At 37.6% G+C, this 11,615-nt stretch overlaps 1 protein-coding gene across 6 annotated transcripts in view; it reads right to left on the bottom strand.

Moving 5' to 3' along the window:
* Positions 1–6,767: 6,767 nt before the first annotated feature.
* The window catches only part of IQCM (IQ motif containing M), a 121,139-nt gene continuing 116,291 nt past the window's right edge, over positions 6,768–11,615 (bottom strand). For all 6 annotated transcript variants that reach the window (XM_087874505.1, XM_060686883.2, XM_060686882.2 and 3 more), the window contains one exon: positions 6,768–10,112. In XM_087874505.1, coding sequence (XP_087730631.1) covers positions 9,979–10,112 — 134 coding nt within the window. In that variant the 3' untranslated portion in view covers positions 6,768–9,978. The remainder of the gene's footprint in view (positions 10,113–11,615) is intronic.

Below are 11,615 nucleotides of genomic sequence, written 5' to 3'. Positions count from 1 at the left end.
AAGAGGGCTGGGAAATTTTTACAGACCTCTCGCATCCTGGACATAAACTGTTTCAATTCCTACCCTCAAAACGATGCTATAGAGTACTGCACATCAGAACAATTAGACACAAGAACAGTTTTTTCATTCTGCTAAACAAATAATTCCCTCAACACTGTCAAACTATTTACTAAGTCTGCACTACTATTAATCTTCTCATCGTTCCCACCACCCATCTCCTTCCACTTATGACTGTATGACTGTAACTTTGTTGCTTGTATCCTTACAATTTATATTGATATTGTTTCCTGATTGCTTATTTGTACCCTATGACTATCATTAGATGTTGTATCTTATGATTCTTGATGAACATATCTTTTCTTTTATGTACACTGAGAGCATATTCACCAAGACAAATTCCTTGTGTGTCCAATCACACTTGGCCAATAAAAAATTCTATTCTATTCTATTCTATTCTATTCTATTCTATTCTATTCTATTCTATTCTATTCTATTCTCTTTGAAACAGGGTTATATGTAGTTTTGGGGTGTCAGTTGTAACTTTGAACGGTCATTGTGGCCTATCATTTTTCAAGGACTACCTGTATTTCAACTTAGTATATTTGGTAAGATCAGGTGTGTTGTACAGTACTGCTGCCATGGATTCTTTCATTAATTCTGGGTCTATGGATGTAAAGAATGCTATGACATTGAATGAAACCATAATCTCATCTTTCTCTAATGTTAGGTATGATTTTCGGTATGCACTGTATTGGGGAGTTAATGGAATATTTTCTCTGCTCTGTGAGATATCCAACTTTTTCTATAAGTTGTACAGGTGAAACTCGAAAAATTAGAATATCGTGCAAAAGTTCATTTATTTCAGTAATGCAACTTAAAAGGTGAAACTAATATATGAGATAGACTCATTACATGCAAAGCGAGATAGTTCAAGCCTTGATTTGTCATACTTTTGATGATTATGACTTACAGCTCATGAAAACCCCAAATTCACAATTTCAGAAAATTAGAATATTACATGAAATCAATAAAACAAGGATTGTACATAGAACAATATCGGACCTCTGAAAAATATAAGCATGCATATGTACTCAGTACTTGGTCCTTTTGCATCAATTACTGCCTCAATGCGGTGTGGCATGGATGCTATCAGCCTGTGGCACTGCTGAGGTGTTATGGAAGACCAGGATGCTTCAATAGCAGCCGTCAGCTTTTCTGCATTGTTCGGTCTCATGTCTCTCATCTTTCTCTTGGCGATGCCCCATAGATTCTCTATGGGGTTCAGGTCAGATGAGTTTGCTGGCCAATCAAGCACAGTAATCCCATGATCATTGAACCATGTTTTGGTACTTTTGGCAGTGTGGGCAGGTGCCAAGCCCTGCTGGAAAATGAAGTCAGCATCCCCATAAAGCTCGTCTGCGGAAGGAAGCATGAAGTGCTCCAAAATCTCCTGGTAGACAGCTGCGTTGACCCTGGACTTAATGAAGCACAGTGGACCAACACTAGCAGATGACATGGCTCCCCAAATCAACACAGACTATGGAAACTTCACACTGGACTTCAAGCATCTTGCAGTGTGTGCCTGTCCATTCTTCCTCCAGACTCTGGGTCCTTGGTTTCCAAATGAGATGCAAAAGTTGCTCTCATCAGAAAAGAGGACTTTGGACCACTGAGCAACAGACCAGTTCTTTTTTTCTTTAGCCCAGGTAAGACGCTTCTGACGTTGTTTGTTGTTCAGGAACGGCTTGACAAGAGGAATATGACATTTGAAGCCCATGTCCAGGATCCGTCTGTGTGTGTTGGCTCTTGATGCACTGACTCCGGCCTCAGTCCACTCCTTGTGAAAGTCCCCAAACACTTTTGAATGGCCTTTTCCTGACAATCCTCTCCAGGCTGCGGTCATCCCTGCTGCTTGTGCACCTTTTTCTTCCACACTTTTCCCTTCCAGATAAATTTCTATTAATGTGCTTTGATACAGCACTTTGGGAACATCCAACTTCTTTTGCAATTACCTTTTGAGGCTTTCCCTCCTTATGGAGGGTGTCAATGATGGTTTTCTGCACAACTGTCTGGTCAGCAGTCTTTCCCATGATTGTGATTCCTACTGAACCAGACTGAGACACCATTTACAGGCTCAGGAACCCTTTGTAGGTGTTATGGCTTAATTATCTGATTAGAGTGGGACACTTTGAGCCTAGAATATTGAACCTTTTCACAATACTCTAATTTTCTGAGATTGTGAATTTGGGGTTTTCATGAGCTGTAAGCCATAATCATCAAAAGTATGACAAATCAAGGCTTGAACTATCTCGCTTTGCATGTAATGAGTCTACCTCGTATATTAGTTTCACCTTTTAAGCTGCATTACTGAAATAAATGAACTTTTGCACAATATTCTAATTTTTCGAGTTTCACCTGTATGTTGGGGGTCTGTGATAATACAATTGGAGGTATGCCAGGCTTGTTATTTTGGGCGTCCATAGGAGTTCACAAGTATGGATAAAGTTATGATATTCCTGTGTCATGTTACTCCTGATTAGCAGCTAGTATTCAAAATATACTGCCTGTGATTTGATGTCAATAGAATTATTAATATCAGGGATCACAGATACATTTTTCATTACTGACTCAATCAACCTTTCACTTTTCAAATTACTTAATTAATAATCACAATACATTTGCTGGTAGCAGATTTCATAATATACCATGCCTTACATAAAGGCACAGTTCCTTTCATTGTTCCTTAAAAAATTTCAAATTTATTTTCAACGGATGACCTCAGGACAAAGAAAAAAAAGCAGATAATATTTTAAGGAGAGATAGTTGCATATTCTGTTTAATTAATAGCATTTCTTCATTTCAGAAGACCGGTCAGGATCACTGTTTCTAGCATTGCAACTTCTTTCAAAAGTGGATGTCCTTTTATCAATATTTCAGAAGAGCTTTGGAAATGTACAAAATTCACCCTATGTTGCCTAGGCAACAAGGGGTTGCTTCCACTGTAGCACAATGCTGGAAAATATGGAGGAAGGCAAACACCACGATTTGTGCCAGTTTTCCTTAACTATCTTCTGTGAAACAGTGATGTTCAGCAAATAACTTGAAGGTGTCCCATGAACTGTCAAAGAGTCGTAACTAGAAGCTTTTTTATGTATAAAAATGTATATGGAAAGTGAAGCTTTGGCTGAAAAGGCATTAACAATTGTGCTACTTTTTTAAAAGATTTTTTTTTCTTTTACCAACAGAAAAAGTGGATATCTAGCATTCATAATATAATCAGGACCAAGTATTGGAACAGGAGGAATGTTATATTTTATATACTGATGAGAAATGCAAGATCATGTACACATACCATTAATACTTATAATGCTTATATTAAATACAGTAAATATTAAAAAATAAGTCTTTCATTTCAATATCCAATTTATTTTTTCTTTGAAAAAAGATGTACCTCAAAAGATAGATGAGAGAGAAGGAGATAAATGTTTATCTTGAGAGAGAGATTAGTTAAAGGTTGGACACTTTGTGGCTGAAAGAGAAGTTTCCAGCAGCTGTGCAGACATTCTCTGAGCCCAGTAAAGCTGACCAACAAGAAGCCCAACCTAAACACAAGAATCCAGTAGTAATGGCCCGTCAAGAAGCAAAATGTTGCTAGAACTCTAACAGGTGTTTTGCTTCTATAGTTCAGCATAAGTCTCCGGACTCAGTGTGAGCTGAGTTTCTCCTTTTCCCCAGGCCTAGTAGAATATCTGCCATTTGGTAGTCAGCAATCTTTGGAGCAGAAGTCATCTGGAAAATGGCCAGATTCGTGTAAGCAGCTCTGTAGGTGAAAACAGCAGAGATTGTGGAATTGATACAATGAATTACATATGGTATGTTTGAGTATTGGTAGATGAAATCTTGCCATATGAATAATATATAATGAAGAAGGAGAAAGTGTGGAAGTGGAAGAAGGGAGAAAATAAAAAATAAAAAAAAGAAATAGGCATTTCTGGGAGAGGAGAGCCAGAGTGGTGGTAATATGGATCCTGCAATGAGAGTGAGTAATGAATTCCTTCTAGATCCATTTGTGGAAGTGGGGGCACTCAGCATAATTCATAATTGGAGAGAGGATGGGAGTTCCTTTTCAGGTTGTCTGGACGTTGGTTATCAACACACTGGTGATTTGGGGTAATTTAGAGATTAAAATATATATTAAAGTTATTGAGAAATTGGAGGGAATAAAAGGGGAAAGGATGGCAAGGGGAAACTCCTATAATCTTCTCTAGAGAGCCTTTAATTAGAAGGGAGAAGAGGAAATGGGTGGAGAAAGATGTGGGAATATAGAATAAGCTGTTCTTAAGGATTGTTACAACTGAGATGAGTTTTAGCTTTTGAACCCCTGACTTCAACTTGGGAAGTAAATTACCAAGTTCTGGTATGTAACACTGTTGTTTCACTTGTCAGTAATAATTTTTACTTCATCCACAAACTTATTTTGAGAAGGGTATTTCCCCCTATGCACTTATTCAAGTCTTGGTAATATAAGCCAGGTGTGCTCTTTCATCCACAATCTTATACCAACACTTGGAGGAGAGGGATGAACTACTCTTCAAAATATGCCCATCAGCTGCAAACTTAGGACAGGAGAGGTGGGGCGACCATTGCCATGCTGGAAACTCTACGGGTGTTTAGAGGCACTATTCTGGATATAATCCTTTGTGGGGCCTTTTTTTTGAAGTAGGATTGTAGGGACAAAATAGGATTGTTGCTACTGCACTGTCTCTTATTGCACAGCAGTTTCTATGCCCATGCTCCCAGATTCTGAGATACAGTTTCTAGCCCAATTCTGGGTATTTTGACCATATTTCCTAGGGCAATGATCAGAGGTATCTTGTGAATTCATTTAATCCTTGACATGAATTGTGGGACTGACTCAGAGGTGGGTTTCAACAGGTTCTGACTAGTTCTGGAGAACCGGTGGTGAAAATTTTGAGTAGTTCAGAGAATCAGTAGTAAAAATTCTGACTGGCCCCACCCCCATCTATTCTCTGCCTCCTGAGTCCCAGCTGATCAGGAGGAAATGGGGATTCTATAGTAACCTTCCCCTGGATTGGGGAGGAAATGGAGATTTTACCATATCCTTCCCCTGGAGTGGGGAGGGAATGGAGATTTTACAGTATCCTTCCCATGCCATGCCCACCAAGCCATGCCACACCCACCAAGCCACACCCACAGAACCAGTAGTAAAAAAATTTGAAACCCACCACTGGACTGACTCATATAGGAAACCACACATTGGACCTGATTTTTACCTTGGTTCAAATGGAATTAGGTTTGAGAAGATACTGTCATGGGCCTTGGAAAAATGGTAAGACCATCCTCTGATTGCCATGGAACTGACTGTGCTACCTACACCTATGGGAAGAATAGACCTATTTGATTATTGTTCCTGATGGCTAATGGCTGACTAATTCATCCGGGGTAGTCCAGAGGATGCTTTGGTTTTTTCCCCCAAGGTTATGGAGGTCAGTCCCACTAAAGCTTTAGTCACTTCATAAAATATTTAGGTGGCAAAATTGTTGGGCATGACTGTAGGTGATTTCCACTTGCTCTATGAGTTAGAGGAGACAACCAAGAAACTAGATTGTAGAATAAATTGCTCAAGTGTTCTCATCTGAGGCACAAATGGCCAGCCTCAAATTATCATATTTTGGACTCTTTATGCAAAGACCTTGTTCCTGGGAAATGTAGGAAAAATGTAAAGAAGAGGATGACCAACAGCAGCACAATGTACTCAGTTATAGCATCAATAGATATATGTCTGAAAGATGTGAAGGATCAGATGGGGAATGGATTGTTCTGGCAAAAAACTACGTATGTGTCTGCTAGGAATTGAAACTGACTTGATGGCACATAATTTAAAAAAGCGCCATTGATTTTATACAAAATCAGCTTGGACCTATTCATGAAGAATGTGAATCCATCATTTTCAAATTTATGGATGAAACACTATGAACAGTCCATTTGAAATGCAAATTCTTCAAACTGTAAAGACTTGGCTCTGTACAACATACTATCACAGAAACATATTCTAAGGGTCATTTAGGTCCTCAAATTCAACCTCACGCTCCATGCAAAAATCCAGAATAAAAAATAAACAGCAAATTACTGTACCACCGGTGTTTATTGCATACAAAGAGGAGTTTACCACCTCCTCCTATTGTCAAATTGTTGTTACCATTAGAGAGGGTACCCATGTACCGGAGTTTGAAGAACAGTTAGGTGAACATTATTATATATACCTGATCAAGTATATCTCACTTGTATAGATAACAGTCAGAGTTTGTTGCAGAAATCAAACATCCAGAAAGCACACACAGAGTAACTGATTCATCAGGATTCATTAACTTCTCTTTATATCCAATATAACACATGAAGATAAATGTACAATACCAATAGTAGATTCTTTCAGCGTAGCAGTTACAAGCAAAACACAAGGCAGGAGAGAACAGTTAGTTTCATTTCAGCAGAGCAGACTAGTTTCAGTTTCTCTCCACAGACTCAGAAGCTGCAGACTAAGACATGCCCTGGCTTCAGTCTGTCTCAGCTCCCAAACATCGCTCATTAGCTGACTTAGTTGCTATGCCTATTCATTGGCTGATCTATTCCAGTTTATGAATATTCATACTCTGACAATAACCCATCTCATGCCTTACTAGGTCAGATGAATATAAGTACTAACATAGACAAAGTAATCGCCTAAAAAAGGAAACATAGCTACAGAATTCAGTAGAAACCAAAAAACTTTTATTTCAAGAAAAAGAATTAACAACTGGAAGGACAGAAGGGGAGAAGAGGCTGATGTTTGAGTGGGATATAACACCCAATCTGTCCTACTAACAATGGCACATTTCTACTTACATTCCATCTATTCACCCATTCAAACTTTGTTACACAAGTAAGATGGCCATAATAAAAATGCATTGAAATCTGCTCACTCATTAAATAGATGCTAAAGAGATGCAAGCAGATGTTCATGGCTAGGTTTGTTACTATTCCCTGGTTATACCAGATTCATATGCCAGCATATACATAAACATATTTCCGGCCAGTAAATACATTCAATCACAAACTAGGTTTAATTTGAGGCATTTAGATTTACTTATAGCTTCAACAGCAGTTGTTTGTTTTTTTTAATCTAAGAGTGGCACAAGAGTTCATGAGGAGATTTTAAAATATAGTTCTTTCTCTGCAGTGAACCTCTGAAAATGCTACCTTTAAAAAAAATTTAAAGTCCTGTTGCAGACGGGGGGGCAGATGGGGGAGCGGAGGGAGGGAGGGAGGGAGGGAGGGAGGGAGGGAGGAAGGAAGGAAGGAAGGAAGGAAGGAAGGAAGGAAGGAAGGAAGGAAGGAAGGAAGGAAGGAAATCTTTCCTTTCCAATACCACACTTCTAAAATACATCTCTCCAGGGCAATTACACATTATCAAAAATATCAATTGTTATTTAAAAAAGTGATTATAATACAGGAAAGAAAAAAGATTGGATATCTAAAGAGCTATTTCTTAAAAATTGTCACTCTTAATCTGGACATTTGGAGAAAAACAGTCCTAGTTTAGAAGCTTGACTGTTTGACAGGGAACCTGTAAATTAAGGTTAAACCTGCAGCATTAGTGACTTACTTCAGCATTCAACAATTTCTTGGTTCTTGTTTGTGGAGGCATTGTATAATCAGTTACTCCAGTACTACTGTAAATATCAATTTATTCTGACAATAAAGATGTTTGTGCTGATTTCAGAATACAGACTAGATTTTCAGTAAATGTTTTCCTCCTCGTTTTTAAATAGGGTGGTAGTGGTAGACACTGGTGTTTTAGGAAGTCCTGGATTCAAATCCCACCTGCACACATATTTGTGTGTTTATATTGATATATGCACCACATTCGTACCCACAAACATGTAGAACAGCGGAGAAATTTAAAAGCCATTTGTGAAAAACTAAAATTATCTACAGTACATTTCTTCATTATCAATGTTATCTCATCAATACCAAACCTGTATAGTTCATGACTAAAGAAGATTAGTGAAAGTTACATGCTATTAACCTTTTAATGCTTTTGGATAAGAACTCCCATAAATTCTAGCTGGGATGCCAGGAGCAATGGTCTAGATCCAGAGTTTATATACACACTTGTATGTTTGCACAATACAAAATAGTGGCAATAACTAGCAACAGATAGTCCATTCTGTCTTGGTATATAGCACAGCAGGGCTGGAAGTATGCAGTAGCCTGAGCGGGCCATGAATTTCCAGTCAGTTCTGCATGTGATTATCATTCAATCTCAACAAGCATCTTGAAAATATTGCCAGTTGTTTTGGCATAATTCAACAATATTTTCTGCCAAGACTTAAAATTCTTGACAAATATAAGGGGACATCTGAAGTACAACTATTTTTGCAGAGGGAAATATCAAAAAAGCAACACTGACACATTTCAAAAAGAGCACTTTCTGTTTTAGTTCTAGATCTTTACTTTTTAATCATCTGGTAAAATCTAATCCTAATGTTTGAATTTGTCCAATCATTTGACTCTCGACTTCTTCTCAAGTATTTTTTCCTCCTTTTTTTAAAAAAAGCATTTTTTTTGAAGTAGATTTTGTAGCACTTGAATTTCAGTCAGTGATGAAAGAAAAACAACTTAAATTAGTATATTCCTTAAATTCCACATATTATAATGTGGCATTATTATCTGTGATGGGATAATTTACACACTGAAGAGAAATAACATTAATGAGATGATAAAAAGTCCAGGGGAAGGCATAGAAGTTTATAGTGGCTTTGAATCCCTAAAACAGCATCCATTATTTTGTATTTGGAGTGAACTGCTTATGAGCTTATTATGGATTTAAGCATTGGGGGGGGGGGGAAAGTCAGCCAGAAGCACTGTTTTTGAACTCAGTTGGGTCACAGGAACTTTCTCTGCACTCCATTCTAATTTGCAGTTTTGCTATAATAAAAGCCCCAGATATATTGCTACTGTCTAGACATTTTATCTGAAACAAGTGTCCTTCCTAATCCCAGAGGACTTTTCTATTTTATTTCCAGTAAATCAAACTCTGTGAAGAGCTTTGGTTCTTATTAAGACATACCCTTCACAGTCCAGTGATTGCCAACAGTGGCAAACCATTGACAGTTCATTTACATATAAGCGATGACTTTCATTGAGTAGTTGGCCAAAAAAAAACAAAAAAAAAACCAGTGGATATTCAGAGAGCATAGCCAATATTTCTTGCTCTTTGATGAGGATTGAGTGCCAATTTATTTATGGAAAGGTAAGATTTCTTTTTACCATCCTTACTGGGGTTGTTGTTGTTGTTTTGGCTTTTGTTTCCAAATGTAGGCAGCAGTCTTACAAAATGTCTGCATTTTAGTATTCTCTAGAGTCATTATGCCTCAGGAAGATAACAGCAGTAGTCCTAGAACTCTGATGGACCCAGTTACAGCTCAGTGGGAATTTTTGAAAAGGAACTACCTTTAGTGAAATAAACTATTTATTTAAAAAAAAAAATTAAAGAACACAAGACTTTTGAGATCAAAAAGCAGCAATAAAGCTCTGAAAATTTAAAAAATGCTGCCCCAGTTATAAGATGGGGTATATTATCGTACACTATATCATACACTGTATCACTATATAGCAAAATAATATAGTCTCCTGCATTATGATTCATATAAATAAAATCAAATTGTTTTACAAAGCAGGTTTTTTAACTTATTTGTATTGTTCCTATAAAATATAGGAATTTTAACTATTGCCTAGCCCTAGAGACTAAGGAGATGTATTTCTATTATCTTCTTTAAGAATGAAATACTTTTCGTTTTCAACATTGGAAATTTCCATTAGAGGAAACTGAAGTTAGAACTAAGATTTTACTCTGTTAACTATTAACTCAATCGGATGTTGCTGTAAGGTTCACTTGTCTGTGATTTGCTTCCTGACTTAGTCACTCTCTTCTAACACATTTAATCCCTCTTCTTTCATTTGCTCCTTCTTCTTTCTCTCTCGTATTGATGCAGCAACTAGAGCACCAGCAATTCGAATATCAGCTGATTTTAGCACTGGGTGGCCTCTTGCTGTAACATAAAATAAACAGACATATTGATTAGCTAAAGGGAACACAAATAAAGATGGTTCTAAATTGATATTATAATGGACAAAGAAAAAGTGGCAGATTACTTATATGAAGAGTTATGTCAAACTACTGCACATTTCACTGATACAAAGCTAATATTCTATCGCAAAATATATTTCAAAATATTAATACTGTACATTATAAAATATGCATGATTAAGAAATCAGATACACTGATGTTTAGCCTGAGATATTTTGTTATTATGCTTTTCAAATGTACTTTTCTATGTGATTTGTGGAAATTCCTGAACAAGTTTGATTTTTTTTATAATAGTGAGCTGTCTCCTAGAGGAGAGAGAGAGAGAGAGACAGAAACCGACCAAATTTGTAGCAATATTTCCTTGACTAATCTATGATATGCTTTTTAAACTAGCATACTAATTTGACTTGGAAGACTTTTTAGAATATTGCACAAATCTTATTTTTTAATTAGTAAAGCAAACATTTCAACAACAGTAGAAAAGTAACTGTGAACTGTGATAATAATCTTTGAAGTAATAAGAGCTTCACAGTTACAAAGTGGAACAAAGCAATATTCAGCAAAGTGGAACCTATCTTCATGTAGAGGGCAGGAAAGATTCCCCAGAATTAGAGAATTAATACAGCCTATGGCGTGATAGGAAGTTCTCTTCAAATTAACTTTGTAGTAAAATAGACAAAGGAGAATTAGAATTAGAAATTCACCTCTCCTTTAATTAAAGGCCTTGGGAAATGTATTACCCAACCCAGAGATTGAAACAACCCTAAAGTCTTTTAACAGTGGCTAGCCATTACAAAGGAAAAAATTCATCCAATTAAGCCATCTGGGAAAATTATTATCTTGAGAGGCAAGATATGAATAATTGTAATAACATAATAGTGACTATGAAAACAGAAATCAGTATGGAATTTTTATGGATCAGGACATTGTTGAGGAAGGGGTGGCTGAAGTCAGGGTATTATAGACTGGTCCAGGAGTGGGCTTCACATAATTTAACAACCGGTTCACCCCAGCACCGAAAATGTGAGTGTGCGCATGTGAACGGCTTAAAAAACACAGCTAAATAGGACAGCATAGCGCAGGGGCAGGGGGCCCACCCGTAGGCCACAACTACCAGTTTGCCTGAACCGGTATGAACTGGCTGAATCCCACCCCTGGGCTGGTCCCACTTTGCTGCTTCAGAAAAAGTTACAGGCAGTGGTGAAATCCTCCGTGGTTTGCCACCAGTTCGCTGCATGTGCATGCGTGATGCATGCCAAACACACACTGCATGCACACGCATGCGCAGTGTGCACCAAACGCACTCTTTGTGCGGAAAAAGGAGGTTTAAGAAAGTAAGTAGAACAGTGAAGGGGGGAACAGCTGTGCCACGCAATTTAGATTCACTAGAAAGCAGGATTTCCTACCAGTTTACCCAAACCGGTAGCTTTTATTACTACCAGTTCGCCCAAAACCGGTGTGAACC

Source organism: Pantherophis guttatus, chromosome 8 (assembly GCF_059756535.1).
Source record: "Pantherophis guttatus breed Tessera chromosome 8, ASM5975653v1, whole genome shotgun sequence".
Classification (NCBI taxonomy): Eukaryota; Metazoa; Chordata; class Lepidosauria; order Squamata; family Colubridae; genus Pantherophis; species Pantherophis guttatus.
Note: the sequence above shows the minus strand (reverse complement) of the source record. Positions and strands in the feature narration are given on the sequence as shown.